The sequence below is a fragment of the Ovis canadensis genome, chromosome X, assembly GCF_042477335.2.
Source record: "Ovis canadensis isolate MfBH-ARS-UI-01 breed Bighorn chromosome X, ARS-UI_OviCan_v2, whole genome shotgun sequence".
Taxonomy (NCBI): domain Eukaryota; kingdom Metazoa; phylum Chordata; class Mammalia; order Artiodactyla; family Bovidae; genus Ovis; species Ovis canadensis.
Genome location: NC_091727.1, coordinates 52,294,619 through 52,313,697, shown reverse-complemented (window position 1 = coordinate 52,313,697; position 19,079 = coordinate 52,294,619). Strand labels below are relative to the sequence as shown.

Genomic DNA, 19,079 nt, shown 5'->3' with positions numbered 1-19,079 from the left:
ATGACAGTGACATTATTTCAGGTATAAGCTTGAATCTGGTCTTATTTACTAAAAAAAAAAAAAGTCAACAATTTAAAAACCTGTGGTACTTGACTATTCCAAAGAAGGGTGGCTTGATCACACTTGCTGACCAAACTGCATGGATTAAGATGTTGTGAAGCCTTCACTAGGACTATCTGGCTCAGGAGTAACACAGACCTCAGTTAAATCCCAACACCCTCACTTACAAACTGTGTGACCCTGGGCAAGCCTCTCCATCTATCTGAGCCTCAGTTTCCTTGTGTGGAAAATAGGATAACAATCACAGCCCCCTGGTTTTGAGGAGTCCATGAGACAAAGAAGGGAAAGCACATAGTGCCCCCAGCCCCCCAGCAATGTGGCTTGAACTTGAAAGCCAATATAACTGCACATCCACAAAGAAACAAAACTATGCACACAGATATATAAACCCACGTGCCACAGGCTGCAACCCAACACAAAGCTATCAACATACCGAGAAACACATGCAAACCCAGTCACAGATGAACACAGAATCCAGCCCCACTCTCTGACAGTTCCTCAGATCAGGGCGGGATTTCTACTAGAGACAGAATGGCAGAGAAAAGACAATGGTACCCCATCCTTCATTCAAATTCAATTAAAATATAGAAACCAAATGCAATCCTAAGTTTCAAGAAGTATAACAGTTTGGAATTTTCTCATGACAACTTATTGGTACTGAAATAGCAAAATCATTCCAGAAATTGTTTTTGGTAGCTTCATGGCACTGACTGGCAGGTGCCCTGAGCATGTGCTTCTGGGCTTAGTGGCAGAGTAGGTCTACCCCATAGCTGAGTTTGAGGACAAGGACTTTTCCACTGGAACTGGACCCTCACCTCTTTCTGGGAATTTCAGCTCCCAGTTCTCCCCTTCCCTGGCCAGCAGCACCCCCTCTCCCTTCTCCCAGCTGTAGCCTTGGCTTAATCTCAAGACAGCTAATAGGGCCACAGACTGGAACTCAGCCATTAACTCCCTGGTGACCTGGGGGATTGCTTCACAACTCTGGACCCCAATTTCCCCATCTGAAAAATGGGGAGAGTATTGTGTGCTTCTCATTGTAGGAACTGGTGAGATGCTACTGTGGGCAGAAGCCAGCCCTGGCACTCAGGCCTCTTGACCCCCAGTGCATGCTTCTCTCAGCAACCCCCAGATCCCTGCCTCTCCAGGGTGTGAGATAGGCCCCTGAGACAGCTGAATTCCTGGGGGTGGGGTGGGGTGGGGAAAGAAGAGGGAGTGGAAAAGAACAGCAAATAAGAAAGTGTCCTTTGGGAAGCCAGCTCTGTTGGGGGTGGGGAAGGGGAGCCCCTCAGCTTGAGAAAAAGGGAGAGGATAAAGGTGGGGTAGCTGCCCCACCTCTTTCCACCAGCCCCTTGAATGTGAGGTCCAGCCCAGCTGCACTGCTCTGCTTTTGCAGCCAAACTTGTTTGGCCTGGCAGATGTTCTCTCTGGAAATTTCAACACAAAGCTCTGTCAAGTATGAGAAGTGCAGGGGGAGCTGTCTATAGGAACCCTCTGGCTAGCTCAGAGTCCTTCCTTGAAGTGGATTGGTCTTGTGAACATAAGGACTCTGCAGAAAAATGGAGGCATCTTCTGCAAAGTGAAGGCATTTTAGGAAAGTGGGAGCCATTCTGGAAAGTAAGGAGCTTCCTAGAATGTTCCCTTTTGAAAACTGGAGAAACATTCTGTAAAATAGAGGTCACCTTGATAAAAAGGGAAAAAATTTCTTCAATTTCTTTGCAATATTCCATTTCTGCAATGTGGAGAACGTTTCCTCAAAGTGGAGTGACTTTCTATAAAGTGAGGAGCATTCTATAAAGACCCTTTTGTGAAATGCATGACATCTATAAATGGAATCTGACAAAATACAATACTGTTCTGTAAGATGGAGGAACTCTTTTGTAAAATGAGGTTCCTTTTGTAAAGTGAAAAACATTTCTGTAAAGTGTGGACCCTTGTGTAAAGTGAGAACCTTTCTGTAAAATGGGACAACAATAGAGGATGGTGAGGGTGGGGGTAAACTAGAGAGCATATGCCTCACGGAGAAGGCAATGGCACCCACTCCAGTACTCTTGCCTGGAAAATCCCATGGACGGAGGAGCCTGGTAGACTACAGTCCATGGGGTCGCTAAGAGTCAGACATGACTGAACGACTTCACTTTCTCTTTTCACCTTCATGCATTGGAGAAGGAAATGGCAACCCACTCCAGTGTTCTTGCCTGGAGAATCCCAGGGACGGGGGAGCCTGGTGGGCTGCCGTCTATGGGGTCGCACAGAGTTGGACACGACTAAAGCAACTTAGCAGCAGCAGCATGCCTCACTTAAAGCAGGGACAGCAGCTTCTCCCCTTTTTCTAATTGTCACCTTGCAGTAACAGGGCCCCTGCATTTTCAGGTCTTCCAATATTTCAAGAAAATCAGAAATTCAGATTTTTGTGTGAAATTTCCTAATTTTAAAAACACTGAGTAGGTCAAATGAAATTTGTGAGTCAGATTCAACTTGTGGCCCACCACTTTGCAATACCTGAGTTGGATGGTCCTTAAGGCCCCTTCCACATCTGCTGTTTACTTCCTGCTCTATCTGACATGCTATGGCCCTGGGGTGGCAGCTTTGGAGTCTCTCCTCCACCCTCTGGAAGGGCCCAGTCTCCTAGGGACCTGAGCAGTTTCAGAGTGCTGGCTCATGCAATACTTGCCAGCAGTTCCCTGAACTGGAATCTGCCTTTTATTCTGTCTTGTCTTCTGCCCTGTTTAGGATGCCTGGTGAAAAAAAGCAGGAGATTGCAAGAACTTTTAGAACTCTCTGGAACTCAAGGTGCTTACTTTTTTGTGGAAGATATAAGGTATGAGGATTCAACTGTTTGTTGAGCTCCTACTCTGCTCCAGGCATTGTTTCCTATATGGCACCATCCTAACAACTCTGTATGCTATTAGCTCCATTTTATAGATGAGGAAACTGAGGCACAGAAAAACAAAATAACTTGCCTGAGGAAGTGGTTGAACTGAGATTGGATCCCAAGTGTGTTTGTGTCCAGAGTCACAGAGCACATCCTCACTCAATGTCTGCTGAATTGGGAAAGAAATCACATTGAAGAGAGGGGGAGGGAAGAGAACTTTCTAAAGGAAACGGGTTTTGAATTCAGTTGTCCAGGAAGTGTTTTTTCACATATAGATGGACTGGGCACAGTCCTGCAGGCAAGGGAAGAAAACTGAGCAAAGGTTTGGATACTAGGGGTGGGGCAGTGAAGCATGTGTTTGAAGGGCACAGTGAATAGAATCCTGGGTTTGTAAGAATAGGAAAGAATAGAAGGAAGGGGCTGAAAAGGCCAAAAGATAGGCAGGCACTCTCCTCCTCCACCAACCACTGCCACCAAGATACAGACCCATAGGGGCCACGCAGAGATAGGCACTAGCACAGAAACACATATACACAGTCTACATACAGAGAGACCCACATACAGAAACAACTGGAAAAGGCTCAAGGGCTCAGACCGAGCCAAGGTGACACAAAACAGGAATACAGGAACACTTAACATATGCAGACCTAGAGACACACACAGAAACACATGGATATATAATAACATACACGTGGAAATACATAATAACAAGAACATTAAGATATACACAAAACAGACCCATAGAGACAAAAACAGTTAGGCAGCCAGGCACATGTGCCCTCATGTGCATACATACATACACACACACACACACACACACAACAGCCGCAAGGGAGCACAGACAGCCTATCCCTCTTCCAGTTTCTGGATTACTGTGAAGGCCTAACCAACTCCTCCCAGAGTCTCTGGACCTGAGGCCAGAGAAGGCTGGGAGTGGTAGCTCCACCCCCAGGGAGGGGCTGGGGACTTAAGAGGACAGGAAGGGAAGGGAGTGGAGCTGCAGCTGGGAGCACTGGGGGCAGTAATTACCCGGTGCTGGGGCTGCCACGCTGGCTGGGATTTCCCTCCCCTTGAGGACAAAGCCACTGGGGAATGGCCCTTCTGACCCCTGCTGTGTGTGACCCCAGAGCCCCCAACACTTACCCATCCCTCCTCCCTACTTCCCTGAGGCCTGGTCAAAATTGAGATTTGGTGACACAGAGAAATCATGAGGGGAAAAAGAGAGAGACCGGGACAAAGACAGGAAAACTACAGAGACCCAGAAATTTGGACAGCTAGAGAGGGAGTCAGGAAAAAAGGGGTGGGGCGAGTCAGAAGAGAGACAGTGACACTGAGAGATGCAGGCCCAGAGAGGCAAAGCGGACAAAAAGGGCAGACCAGGGCCACTTGTTGAACATGGCTACAATGTGCTCTACTTGTGGCATTTAATCCTAACAACCCTAGGAGGTGAGGATGCTAACTCCATTTTGTAGATGAGAAAGCCGAGGTTCAGAGGGATGAGGTGATTTGCTCAGGATCACATGAAAGTAGAAAGTGGCAGAGCTGGTGGGGGGGGCTCTCACCACTGCCTGCCCCTGCCAGGGACATGAGAGAAAGGGGTTCTCCGGAGACAGAAGCTGTCTGGAGAATCAAAGTCCTGAAGTCCTGAAGAGATGCAGTGTGAAAGAGCCCAGCACCTTCCCTGCCCCCCTCCCCTGTGTCCCGGTGGGGGAGGGGGCCGTGGCTACACCTGGAACGCATTAGGCAGGGAGGCCCAGTCTAGGCGAGTCGGGAAGCTGCAGAAGGGGGAGCAAGGGAAGGTGAAGGTGAAGTTGAAGGCAGCAGCGTGGGAGGTGGCAAGGGCGTAGAAGGCCCAGGCAGAAGAGCTTCTATGCCAGCTTGAGCTTCTTGGGGCCGTGCTGCCAGTCCCGCCCTTCCCTTCCCGCTTTCTTCAGGAGCCCTCCCTCCCTGACTTAACCCCTTCTCAGTGGAAGTGCCGCTGAGGGCTGAAAGCTGCCAGCAACAGCAATGGGAAAAGCCTTCAGTTCCCTCTCTGGGCCTCAGCCACACACCTGTGCCCTTCACCCTCCCGTCCTTAGTCTGGGGCCCAGATGGACACAGTTGACACTAACTGGGCACTGCCACACAGATGCCCCTTTTCCAGGCTCCTCAGACTCAGTGCATTCTAAACCCCAGCTCTACCCCAGCTCCTAGTGGCTCCTCCTCCTGCTTCCCCACCCTAGGAACTGCTCCTCCAGCCACCCAGTTCCCTAAGCCAGTCCCTAAGCCAGAGATTTGGCTTTCTTTGAGACTCCTCCTGCTCCTTCAACTCACTTGAGTCCAGCCAGACCCCAAGTCCTGTAGACTCAACTTCTTCGGAGGGTAGGAATCCATAGGCTATTTTTCCCAGTCCAGCCTCCTAACTGGTTTCCCTTCCGTCCTCAGGGTCCTCCTGAGGTATTCTTCACACCACAACCAGCTTATGAAAACACAGTCCCCTTCAATTTTTGCAGCCTGGTGATGATCTCCCATTGCCTCTGGAGTGAATTCCAAAACTCCTGAGTGCAGGGACAAGTAAGGCCCAGCTAGAGAATACTTCCCCACCCCCACCCTCCAGGCACAAAGGCCTCTTGTCTGTTCCTCGAAAGTGCTCTCCTCTGCCTGGGGCTTTGGCACATGTCATTCTCGTGGGCCTGAACAGCTTTTCTGCTTCTCCTTACCTCTGGATTCCTGTTTATCCTTCATATCTCAGCTCAAGTGTCCTCTCTTTTACCTGCCTGCCCCCTCTTCATCTGTTCCTGCAGCATCTGTGCTTGGAATTACCTGTCATATCTTCCCTGCTAGAAAGGAGCTCCACGAGGACAGGGACTGAGCCTGCCTTGTTGTCCAGCCAGCAACTCAGAGGGCCAAGCAAAAAGTAGGTACTCAATAAACATTTGTTAAATAAAGAAATGTCCTCCTCCCTCCTCTCTTTCACTCTGCCTTATCTGCTCACCAATAACTTATTGATGCCCTATTATATACCAGACAAATGTGATGAACAGGTCCTCAATGTTACAAATGGGGAAATGAAGGCGTTGTGGTGGGAAGGGAAGCCTGAGGGCACAGTGAATCAGGAGTGCTGAGCTCCTTCTGCTGCTAGCCTCATCCTTGTCTCCAGTCCTCTGTGTTGAGGTATCTTTTGGAGATGTCATGCCTTCCAGGTCCAAGGAACTGGGTATTGGACCCTGGAGAGGCTGAACTCACTGCTCCAGGGAAGACTGCTCTCTACAGTTGAGGGCAGTTAATTCTTCCGGGCTGGGCATCAGGAGACTACACTTCCTGTCCTCTTTCCAGACAGGTCCTAGCCACACTCAGACAGTGTCTGGTCAGCTCCACATCTGCCTAAGGCATTTAGCTAACTGGCCTCCAGAAAGCCATGGCTGGCATCTTTCTGGGGCACTGTTAGCTACCACTCACCCTTGAAGGACCAAGTAGCCCCAGCCAGGCCGTCCCCTAGAGGCAGAGGAACCTGAAAGGGTGGAGGAATGGGGGCGCCAACCATCTGCAATTGGAGACTTCAATTCTCTTAGTCCTTTTTGTAGCTACCTTTGTTGTATTTGTTTGGGAGGTCCCAGGTGACTAGGAACCAAATCTGGGTCCTTTCTCAGACACTCCTCTGGAATCTCAAACTGCTGCTCTCCAAAAACCACCAGCAGAGCCTACCGCCCCCTCCTTTCAGGAGTCCTCTCTTCTCCTTTCCATGAGCAACCTTCCTTTAAGGCCTCTCAGGATGCCCTTAGCAGGGAAAACATGGAGGGAGTCACAGGAATTTACTAATGTTTGGTTTGCTTTTCAGGAGTACTCCCTTCATTCTGTGCAACAGCCAATACCCTGGGTATATGTGAAATGGATCTCAGCTTTATGCAAATATACTTTAAAAACTGCTCCTCCCCTCATCCCAAATGGCATTTCTAAGGCAAATTTTGGGCAAGTAATGAATGATTCACCTGAAGGTGACTCTGCTGACCTCACTATCTATGTCTTCAAGGATGGGACTGGCCCCCAGAACCATGTACACTTTCCCCATGAGCTGCTGTGTGGCTGGTGGTACTCACTGGCAGTGGGAAAACGCCCAAACATCTCTGGCCTAGACCTCTCTTCAGAGCTTTCCAACCCAGGTGTCCCTCCAGGACTCTCAAATGCAACAGCTTTCAAATGTACCTCAGTATCTTCCCTCAAACCTGCTCCTTTTCTTGTAAGTAGGTGGCCCCGCCACTATCCACCAGGTCACTGTAGTTGATTTCAGAAAACAACTCAGAAACATCCCAGACTTTTTGCTCTTCCTCAGCCTCTACATCCAAGATCTGTCCATGTTAGCACCAAAATACCTCTCAGATCTTACCTTCTGCACCTGCCATTTCTATAATCCAAACTACCATCACCTCTTGCTTGGATGACTGCAATCCCTACCTGCTTGTCTCCAACCCCACTCTTGTGCCCCTACCATCCACTCTTCCACATACAGCCATGGGGAATTCTCAAACAGCCATATCTGAGCACATCATTCCCTGTCAAAATTTCCCTTTGCCCTCAGGATAAAGTTCCTTCATCAGCCTTATCTTTCTGCTTCTCCCAATGTCAGCCTCTGTCCCAGGATGCCTCATGTCTCAGTGCCTTTGCTCATACTGAACGTCCTACCTGAACTGCCTCCATGTTCCTCCTAGCTCTGAAAACCTTGCTGACACCCTTCTAGAGCCCTTCCTTTGGGCCAGGCCTTGTGCTGGATGCTGCTGATACCAAGGTTTCCTCTGTCCCAGAGTCCCAGAACTGTAACTGCCTTCCAATTTGAATGGCCAAATGGCAGCCATTCACAAGACCTGGGCATAAAGGGTAAACTGAGGCTCCCAGTGTCTGTGCTTATATGGGTGAGAGATTGACTCATTCCCTTTAGCTTAGATCCCATGCCTCCCTTCAGGGTTGGAAGTTATGGTGAGGTGACCAAAAAAGGGCCCTGGGAAAACAACATCAGAGTAGAGGCTGATGTGGTATCCTAATGATACTGACTCATTGTAGGATCACAGCTAAACTGCCTCTCAGAGTCTCCATGGTCCCAGCTCAAGAATGGTGCCCATTCTAGGCTATATATCAGAATCACCTGGGGAGTTTTCATAATTGATTCCTGGGTTGCAACCCCAAGATTCTGGAGCTCTGAGGTAGAGTCTGGGAATCACATTTACTTTTTCAAAGTCAACAAGGGATTCTGATTTTCATCTAGTTTAGGAAATCCAGGACCAGATGGTGACAAGGGACCTTTCCAGCTCCAATTCTAACTCTTAGCTTGACAGATGATGCCCTAGGCTCCAAATCAGGAGAAGCCAGCCCCTCTTGCTGCCTCCCTCAACTCAGTCCTTCCACTACCCACTTTAACACCAGGCTTTAAGGCTTTACAACTCTTTCAACTGAGCTAAGGTCAAGTCCCAAGCTATCTCCCAACCAGCATCTAGAAAGATATTCCCAAAGCTGAGGAAGAGGGTAGGGTTCTTCCCAAATCTCTATGAACAAACCTATACCTGGGAACTCCTTTCCAACTCTCTCAAAGCACTCTCTTGTATCTCAGAGAGGTTGAGTTATCTCAGTAACCCAATAAGGCCTCACATTTTATTAACCTGGGAAATGGGCATAAAACAATCATCCAACCCCTGGATAGGAATCAGGGTAACTAAAAGACAAAGCACTTTGAAGCAATTCAAAGCTTTCCCATGGATAAGATATTAATATATTATTTTAAAAAGCACCCCCCACACACATATACCACCAGGATGGACTGCTAGCTCCTAAGGATGGTGATTCTATAAAGGCTTCAGCAGTCTGAGGGAGGAAGCCAGGAGGCACACAGAAATGTTAACATATGGACTAAAAATGTTTCAACCCTTTAATTGAAACTTAAGACTCTCTCTCTCTCTCTCTCTCTCACACACACACACACACACACACACACACACACACACCCTACAATCACCAACCCTGCCCTCTTTGGGCCAATTATAGGCAAGTCCTGTAGAGAAAGAAGCAAGTCACTTGTGCCTACTCCTGGGTTGGCCAGGCAGTGGGGGAGGCGGGCTCTCACGCCCCATGCTGCTGTGAATCACATGGCTCAGTGCTTGTCTTGCCAGGGCCTGAGTAATTCCTCCGCCTCCACTTCAGAAGGTTTTTCTTTTTTTAAATTTTATTTCATTCTGCAGGCTTTGCAACCACTATCTCATAGATTCCTCATGGCATTCTATAGATGAGGAAATTTGAGGCTCAAAGAAGGACAGTCACTCACCCAGGGTCCTACAGTGAGTTAGTGAGGAGTGGTTGAATGAGAGGTCAGGTCCTTCCCTGACACCTTTCTTATTCCCACTTCTCATCTTGAAGTGAAAAAATAGAAAAAGACACCCACCAATGACTAAGGCTTTTTAATACTGTTTGTCAGTCCTAAAAGAAATCAGCCCTGAATATTCATTGGAAGGACTGATGCTGAAGCTCCAATACTTCGGCCACCTAATGCAAAGAACTGACTCATTAGAAAAGACCCTGATGCTGGGAAAGATTGAAGGCAGGAGGAAAAGGGGATGAGAGGATGAGATGGTTGGATGGCATCACAGACTCGATGGACATGAGTTTGAGCAAGCTCCAGGAGTTGGTGATGAACAGGGAAGCCTGACATGCTGCAGTCCATGGGGTCGCAAAGAGTTGGACATGACTGAGCAACTCAACTGAACTGAACTAAACTACTAAGGCAGGGACTTCATTGGGAAAAAAGTGTCAGAAATTTGTGCCGCTTTTTGTGGGGAGGAGGGGAGTGATTCATGATGGGTATTGTGATTGTAATTTGGAAGGACTGGTGGAGTGGGAAGAATCACTGCTGTGTATTGATCAGAGGCCAGAGACCAGGGGCCCAGATGCTGCCTAGCTACTGACTCCCATACCAAGAGTATCTGGAGGGCAAGAGTTCAGTTGTCCTTCTCTTAGACAAATAGTTACTGAGGTCCTACTATGTGGCCCCTTTGTGTCTGTTTAGGCATTTGTTCAACAAGGATTTATTAAGCATCTATTGTATGCTAGCCACTATGCTAGTTGCTGGGGATCCAATGATGAACAAAACAGATACAATCCCCTTGCCCTCATGGAGCTCACATTCTAGTTGAGGAAGACAGGCAATAAATAAGTAGATACATAGAATAAGATAACTGCATATGTACTAAGCGCAAGGATGGAAGTGCACTGGCAACTTCGATGGACACCCACAAGGGCCCCTACCTAAAGTGATCAAGGAAGGTCTCTCAGAGGAGATGACATTTGAGCTGAGACCTGAAGGGTAAGAAACAAGCCAGGTGGAGAGCTGGGGGAAGAGCTGCCAGGCAGAGGGAAAAGCAGATGCAAAAGCCCCGAGGTGGGAGTGCTCGTGGCATGTTTTGGGATCTGAAAGAAGGTGCTGCAATAAAGTGGGTGAGTAACTTGCTCCACACAGTGTCTGTCAAGGGGAGTTTGGAAAGTCAGCAGGAGCAACATGCAGGCAGGGTGTTAAAGGCCTATTGTTAGCTGATTTATCTCCAGCCCATTTGGAGTGAGCCCCTGAGGTTCCATGACTAGCTCAAGGTCACAAGAAGAGCAAGGGACACAAGTTGCTCATACTTATATGCTTTGCTAATGCTACTTGGTGCTGGTCCACAGTCCCCTAAATCTGAGGAGCCTGGGATGTGGGCCCTGGGAGGTCCCAGAGGCTCAACAGCTCCTTCAGTGTTGCCTAGTGGAAGGCACTGTTCTTCCTCCATAGCTCCTGGGCTCAGGTCCACATGGGATGTTCCCAGATAGAGGAGGCCCTGCTGGACTCCTCAGACACTCAGGTCTTTGCAGCACGAAGGCCTCTCCAGGCAGTGGGCAGTGGTCCCAGCCTGACCTAGAGCCACTCCACTCTGCAAATCCAAGTTCAAGCATCCTGACTTCTTACAACCAGCCTTGTAGTCCTGTACCTCTCCAGCTCTGCTACAACTGGCTTTTGCACCACCCCCTCCAACCATCACCAGCTTTCTGCTATCTTCCTACCTATCACCACCTCCAGCCCTTCCCTCCAACTTGATCTCCAAGGTCCACCTCTTAAGACCACCTTTCTCTCTCATCAGCACCTTTCACTCCCTCCTTCCCTTGTCCTCCTGCCACACACACTGGCAAAACCCCAACCTTGGATCAATCCAGCATCCCTCTTTTTTTTTTTTTCCACTCATACTCCAGAGCTGCTGAATAGTACAGGAGAAAATCACATAAGCAGAAAGCTTGGCATTACTTTCATGGTCTCCAAGCTCAGTTTGGGGAAGCAGAAAGACCATAGACTTTGGACTCAAATAGATCTGTTTTGGAATCCTGTCTCCATACTAGCTGTGTGACCTTGGACAGGTTACTTAACTTCTCTGAGCCTCAGTTCCTTCCCCTACAAAATGGATATCTACTTCACAGGAGGCTCCTGAAGATGAAATAAAAACCCATGTAAAGCACCCAGCCCGGTGCCTGGCACAACGTAGGTGCTTGGCAACTGGAAGACTCCTTTTCTCCCATTCCCCCAAACAAACCCCAGTTCCTCCAACCAAATCCCCCTTCCTGCCTTGCAATCCTACCCCTTTTCTTAGAGCGCTCCCTCTCCCATTAGCCTCAGCAGATAGAGAAGGGGATCGCAATGGTTGAGAGGGCACAGCGGACAGAGAGGAGGCGGGAGTTGAGGGTGGGGGTGGGACTGGGGTTGAAAGAATTAGAAGGCCGAGGAGCAAGGGAAGGGGTTGGAGGTTGAGAAGAGTCAAAGGGCTGTGGTGAGCGAGCCGGCCCTGAGAACAAGAACTCGCTCCTAGGCCCACGGCTTGGGCTCCCATTCTCTCTCAATCACTCACCAGGCCGGGGCTGTGAGCCCTCCAGGTGGTAGGAGAAGCGTAGGGCCCGGTGGTGTTGTGGACTGGGGCCGCAGGGCAAGACCCGGGGGCCTGGAGCGACGCCCAGGCTGGTGTCCGAGGGTCCGGCAAACTGGGGATCCAAGAGGCTGCCGAGAGCCGAGCCTGAGCCCCTGGGCACCGGCAGTCCGGGTTCCGAGGCTCCAGGGTCCAAGTCAGCATAGGCCGGTGACGCGGCGCCGGGGGAGTTCGCGGTTGGGTGTTCGGGCTCTGAAGGCCCGGCGCCCCCCGGGGCTCGGTGGCCGTGCATAGTCCGGGCCTGGGCGCGGGTCCCGGGCTCCCCGCTTGGCTCCAGCTCCTGGGGCGGAGGCACGGGCGGAGGAGGCCCGGCGCCCGGCGGAGCAGCGGCCTCAGGCTCGGGGGGCGGGGCTGCGGGCTCAGCCCCACTGCGGAGACTCTAGCCCCCAGCCCGGGCCCGGGCCAGCAGCCGTGGCAGCGGTGGCAGTACCAGCAGTAGCCGCGGCCACCGCCGCGGCGGTGCTAGGCATCGCCGGCCCCGGCCCCGCGCAGGGAGTGGGTTCGGCGGGGCCGGGGGCCCTCTGGGGAGCGCTGTCTATGCGGCAGCGGCTGAGTGAGGGTCGGGAGGTTGCGCTCGGCGTGGGCTCTCTCGCGAGCAGTGAGCCACTTCCGTGGCCCAGGGGCGAGTGGCCGGTCAGTTCCGAGTTCAGGGTCTCTTCTCTCTCCCCAAATGGGAATCGATCTAGGCTCTCTTGGCTGTTCGGAAAGGGTTCTTCCTCCCGCCGCAGCGGAGGCTAGGGGGTGGAGGGGAGGAAAAGAGAGGGAAGGGGAGGGAGGGAGGAGAGGATGGCGGTGGCGGGGGGCGCGCCTGTGTGCCGCGCGCTCGGGCTGCGGGGCTCTCCCTTAGCCAATGCCTCCAGACGATGCTCCAGCAGCGGGGGCAGGGGAACAGTCTAGGCCCGGCTCCACCGTCCTCTCCAGCCTCGGCCTGGGTCTCCGCGGTGGCGGGCGGGAAGGAGCCTGGAGAAGGGGGGTGGAGAGGCGGGAGTCGTCGCTGAAGCAGCCACAGCCACAGCGGCGCTGGGACCCAGTTGCCTGGGTCCCGCCCCCTCGCTCAGAATTTGCGCCTGGCCACGCCCCCTAACTAGGGCCGGCCTCTATTCTCGCTACGACCGCCCCCTAGGCCCTCCTCCTTAAAAATTCCTCCTCAGCCATCACCCCTGGTCCAGCATAGGCAAGTCAAAGGGCTCAACCTTCCCAAATCTGCCTTTCTGTCCTATCTCAGGTCTGTCTCTCTCTGCTCATTCTCAGTCTCTTTCCTATCAACCTTTCCAAATGTTCCAGAGTTTCTCTAGAGCTTGGCTCATAGGGGACTTGCCTTTCATACTCAGCTCAGATCAGATCTCGTGGTCATTTTGCCACCTTTGACCAATAGCCTCAATTCCCAGGATTGTCGCATCTGCCTGGCAACATCCCAACCTTGAATCAGCCCAACTGTCCATCTTTTCTATGCCTGTGGCCAGGCAACTAAACACTGCGGGAGAAAACTGTTCAACCTCACAGATTTGTGCCACTATAAACTCATGGTTCCCAGCTTCCGCCAGGCCTTCCGTTCCGATCCACAACCCTTCTATGCCTTCCCGACAGCCCCCTCTCCCATGCTCCACAACAGCCATTTCTAACATCGCTTCTCCTCAATCCCCCTTCTTCATCTAATCCCTGACCCTCAGCAGATGACCCCACCTCCTACTTCATAAAGTAAACAGAAGTCACCAAAAAAGGAAGTTCTGGACTTCTTGCTACCAAACCTACAGTCTGTCCTTTGCTCCTTCCTTTTAGCATTTAAACATACTCAGGTCTCTTCCTTCTAAAAATAATTACCAAAACATCTTCCTCTCTAATCACCTCCCTCTCTTCTCTCTATAAATGTCTCAAAAGAGTCACCTGCACTTCACTGTCTTAATTTTCCCACTTCCCACTTATTTTAAAACCCACTCCAATCTACCTCTATTTGCCCGATACTGCTCTCTTATGAAGGTCTACCATGGCCCATGTCACTAAATCCAATAGAATCTTTTCAAAGGTTATCCTTTTTTTTTTTTTCCTACTTGACTTCTTGGTAGCATTTGGCACTAGTGAACATTCCCTCCTCTTTAAACCACTTCTGTGACACCACACTCTTGTTTTCTCCTACTTCCTTGGTAACTCCTTTTTACTTTCCAGTCTTCTTGTCCGATTCTTAAAGCTGGTGCTCTTTAGAGTTTGCCCTGAGCTCTCTTCTCTCTCTCTGCTCTTTCCTACAATTATTACAGTCATTCCCATAGTTTCAACTATCATTTATTTGCTGATGACCCCCAAATTAATACCTCAAGTTCAGATATTTCTTCTGACCTATGCATTCAATAGGTTAATAAACAGCTCTACCTGAAACCCTGGAGACACCTAAAGCTTCAGTTTCTCTCCAACTCATGGTATCCTCCCTGCAGCCTTTTTGTCCATCTTTGTACCTTACCTTAGTAAATGACTCTAGTTAAGACAGAAACCTGAGCTATACCCTGACTCTTTTCTCTCCTCCACCCCCAATGCAACCACCAAGTCCTGTCATTGTTATCTCCTGAATATCTCCCAAATTTATGTAGTCTTTTCATTTCTGCTGCCACTACTCTAATCTAGGCCAGCACTACTTCTAACCTGAATACTGTCATAGCTTGTTTCATTCTTGTTCCCTGGCATCTAGTCTCTTCACTGTAGGCAATGTGACTTTTGAAAAGGTAAACCAAATTATATTACTCTCATGTTTAGAACCCTTTAGTGAGTCCCTACCGGCTCAAAAGGAAAGGTGCCTTCTTCAACAGGCAAAATTAAACTGGGCCCTTCATGATTTGACTCCCACCAGCCTTTCCAGACTCCATGCTTGAGTCAAAGCTGAAATTCTTAGACTGCTCCTTAGTCTGACTAGCTTTGAAGGCTTTGCATATGCTATTGCATCTGCAAGAAATTTTCTCCACATCTCCCCAGTTCCATTTCATCTGTTCTTCAGATCTCTGCTCATTTGATGAATGCCTTTTGGGCACACACTTAGGGCCAGGCGCGCTGTGAGGCACTATTTATGTAGTGGTGAATAAGACAGATATAAACAAGATCGTGGTGAACAAACTTGGCTCTCACAATTTCAGTCTGGTGCTAAAGAGGACTTGAAGTAAACAAATACATAATTACAACTTACAAACACACAAAATTATGAATTTTGATAAGGCTATAAAGAGCCAGGACAGGGTGATAGGAAAGAGAATATGGGGCAATTTAGTCTGAGAGTCAGGCAGATCCTGATATTTAAGCTGAGTGAAGTGGGAGTTAGCTTATGCAGAGTGGAGGCAAAAGTGTCCTAGGCAGACGCCATGGCAAGTAAGAAGGCCCTGGGAAGAAAGGGAAATGATATGCTCAGGAAATGTAGGAAGACCAGTGGCTGGAGCATAGAGAGCTGAGGGCAAGAAGATGGGATGTGAGGTTGAAGAAGTAGGCTGGCAGAAGCCAGCTTATGTTGAGCTTTATAGGCCATAAAAAGGTACTGAAGCAGTGCTTTTAAATGTTGGTCAAACTGAAGAAGGTATTGAAATCAATTTGATAAAAGAAAATATCAGGTTGTATTATAGGATCATGAAGGAAGGGTACGCATGTCTCATGAAACCTCTGTTTCAGTTTGTATCATTTATAATCGTCATGAAGTAGTATCTCTTTTGTAGATACTTCACACCCCCCAAAGGCTGAAATACACTACATTGAAGGGTTTTAAGCTTGGGGTTTACATGGTATAGTTAATATTTAAAAAGATAACTTTGGCTGCTGTGAATTGAATTGGAGATAGACAAGATTAGGAGTCTACTGCAATCAGAGATGATGGTGAGTGTGACTAAGGTGGTAGACTGTGAGATGAAGAGAGGTAGATAGATTTGAAAGATACTTAGAATTGAAAGGGCTTGGTGTGGTGGCTTGGGGGTGGGAGGGAGAGGGAGGAATCAAGGGTGCCTCCCAGGGATCTAGTGATGTGAAGCCAGGTCATTCATTGAGATGAGGAAGATGAAAAGAGGAACAGGTTTTCAGGGGATGATCAAGAGTTCAGTTTTACCTGCCCTTGAGATAGCCAAATGAAGAAGTCAGGCAGATAGTGGTATATAGTGTACAGAGGAGAAGTATGGTTTCAGATATAAATGAGAGTTGGCAGTATAGAGATAGCATTAAGAGCCATGAGAGAAGTCAGTCTGGGACAGAACAAAGAGAAAGGAAGAGGACTCATGACCAAGCTCTGAGGAATTTCAGCTTTAGAGGTTTGATGAAGTAGGAGGTGGCAAAGAGACTGAAAACAGGTAAAGAGGGACATAACTAGGGTTAGGAAAACCAGGATGGATAAAGAATGGATACACCATTGGTGGGAGTGTAAACTGATACAATCACTCTAGAAAATGTTGGGCGTTTTCTAGTAAAGCTGAATGATGCACAAACTCTAGGAGTAGCACTTTTAGGTTTCTATCCCAGAGCAGTAGTTCCCATAGTGTGGTCTGGGGATCCTGAGGGCAGGGATGGGGAGTGGGGGGGCCAAAACCATAACTCTAGAAAGATGTTATTTGCTTCTTTACTCATTCTCTCAAGCATGGAGTTTTCCAGAGGCAAACATGTGAATGTGATATCATAACAGATTGAATGCAGAAGCAGATATGAGAATCCAGCTGTCTTCTATTAAGCCATACAGTAAAGAGATTTGCAAAAATGTAAAACAATGCCACTCTTCTCATTACATTCTTTTTGGTTTGGAAAATATAGTTATTTTTCATAAAAATGTTACTTTTGTTAAACATAATGGGCTTATTTAAAATTAATATATTTATGTTTTCTCCGTTTTAATTTCTAATACAGCAAGTATTAATTGGTATAAGCCAATATATCAAAGCTCTTTGGGGTATGCAATAGTTTTTAAGAATGTAAAGGAAGTCTTGAGACCAGAAAGTTTGAGAATTTCTCCCCTAGAGAAATCCTTGCACGTGTGTACTGGGAGACACTAGAAGTGTTCACCAAAGCCTGTTTGACAATATGAAGCAGAAACAAGAGCATAAGATTAATGAATTGAGACACGTTTATACAATGGAAGACCACAATGAAATAAATGAATGAACTCCAGCCACATGTATCAACATGGATGAAACTCAGGAAACCTAATACTCATTCCAAAAAGTTATGGAAGAATATGTTTTTATAAATTTGAACAACATGCAAAATTATACAATATATGGATGCAGTCATGTTGTCAAACCATGCGGAAAAGCAAGGCATGAAAAATGACAGTGGTTGTCTCAGGGAGGGGAAGGAGATGTGATTGGGGAGGGCTACATGGTGGGTTTTGTCATTCAGAAATGATTTTTAAAAATAAGTTTATGCATTTATTTTTGGCTGTGCTGGGCCTTTGTTGCTGTTCAGGATTTTCCTGAGGTTGTGGTGAGTGGGGGCTACTCTTCGTTGCAGTGTGCAGGCTTTTCATTGTGGTGGCTTCTTGTTGCAGAGCACAGGCTCTACGGCATGCGGGCTTCAGTAGTTTCAGCACGTAGGCTCAGTAGTTGTGGTTCCTGAGCTCTAGAGCACAGGCTCAATAGCTGTGATACACAGGCTTAGTTGCTCAACGGCATGTGGGATCTTCCTGGACCAGGGATTGAACCTGTGACTCCTGCATTTGCAGGCACATTCTTTACTGCTGAGCCACCAGTGAAGTCCAGAAATGATCTGTTTTTGAAGCTGGGTGATGGGTACAGGTACATAGGTATTTGTTCTATAATTTATTCAAACTGTACAGACATGTATATTCTAAAATTTATCATGAAAAATAAATAAAGTTAAAAAACAGGAATAATTGGATAGAGTGCTGGTGGGAGGGTATATTGTTTTAGGACCTTTTCTGAGGTCAGAGGGAATAAAACACTGCCCTCTACCCTGCTGAAGTGGAGCTAGGTGTGTAGGCAATTCCCTTTAGAAACATGGCTATGAATGGGAACAGAGCCCAGAGAGTTCAGGTGATGGTAGGAGGGGCAAAGAATGATTTTATTTTTTTTAAAGATGGGAGACACTAGACTATGCTTGTTTGCTGCTGGGAATGACCCAGAGATCATAGAAAGGGATAGGATGGGAACACAGAAGAGAAAGCGAAGAATGGAAGGGAAAGGGGGGCCTGGGATCTGGGGCACTGGGCCTCAGAGAGAAGGAGAGGTCCTCAGGCCCTTCACTGTAAATAGAAAGGAATGAGACAAAAGATGAACACAGATACTGGGAGGTTTGGAGAGTCCGTGGTGGGAAGAGGAGGGACTTGGAACAATGTTGGATGGCTTTTGTCACTAAAGCACGAGATAAGATCAATTTTCTGTAGAAAGACTAGAAATATTAGTCAGTCTTTCTTAATAGCATGGTTGATAGAAATTTGTTTTTTACTACTGATAGTTTAGAAAATGTTTCAGCTTTACAATAATGTACATTTTTAGGACTATTATAAAATGTGGGAAAACCTCTGTTTAATTTCTTTCAAATTTGAACTATAAGATGCCACGGCATTTCAATTTTTTTGTAGAGTGAAGAGTACATATCTTCAGTATACTTTGATTTTTCCCTGATTGTTAAGCAGGGCCTTGGAAAAGACCTGTGCAAATAAGGGACCCTGAAGCTTCATTGACCACTATGTAAACCTCTCTTTGGCCTCTCTGAGGCATTCTCCTCCAGGAAGCATTCTCTGCTTTTCCCTGGCTGCTGTTCTCCCACAGGGCTTTATTCCTATGATTCACAGGACTTTTCTCAGTCTCTCTGAAGTAGCCAGGTCATCCTTTTTGATAGAGGGAACTCCAGAGGGTAAGGAGTCTGGATACACTTACCTTGGCTCAGCAGTCTTCCATTAGTCTGTGAGCGAGTCCACACTGGAGTAGTGTGGCATGGTGGTCAAACATGCAGGCCTTGGAGTCAGGCAGACTGGGATTTGATTTTTTGCACCTTGGGTGCACAGATAGAACAGGGTTCATTCTAGTCCTTTGTTCATGACATACTCTCACCATTGGTCCACATAGGGGACCAATTGGTCCTAGCTCCTCTGTGTGATCCTGGGTAAGTTACTCATCAAAGTCTCAGATTCCCCATCTGTAAACTGGGGATGATAATACTATCTACCACATCAGAGTTGTGAAGATTCGATAACATAATCCATATAATGCATGCACAGTCCCCAG

At 48.1% G+C, this 19,079-nt stretch overlaps 2 protein-coding genes across 3 annotated transcripts in view; one reads left to right on the top strand and one right to left on the bottom strand.

The window, feature by feature from the left end:
- The window catches only part of FGD1 (FYVE, RhoGEF and PH domain containing 1), a 38,651-nt gene extending 25,700 nt beyond the window's left edge, over positions 1-12,951 (bottom strand). The window contains exon 1 of the mRNA XM_070291598.1: positions 11,815-12,951. Coding sequence (XP_070147699.1) covers positions 11,815-12,121 — 307 coding nt within the window. The 5' untranslated portion in view covers positions 12,122-12,951. The remainder of the gene's footprint in view (positions 1-11,814) is intronic.
- Positions 2,220-19,079, top strand: part of GNL3L (G protein nucleolar 3 like) — a 66,395-nt gene continuing 49,535 nt past the window's right edge. Inside the window, exons 1-2 of one of the 2 annotated variants that reach the window (XM_070291604.1) lie at positions 2,220-2,878; positions 5,756-5,828. The gene's annotated coding sequence lies outside the window, so the exon portion shown is untranslated. The remainder of the gene's footprint in view (positions 2,879-5,755; positions 5,829-19,079) is intronic. The other variant, XM_070291605.1, reaches the window with a different exon arrangement.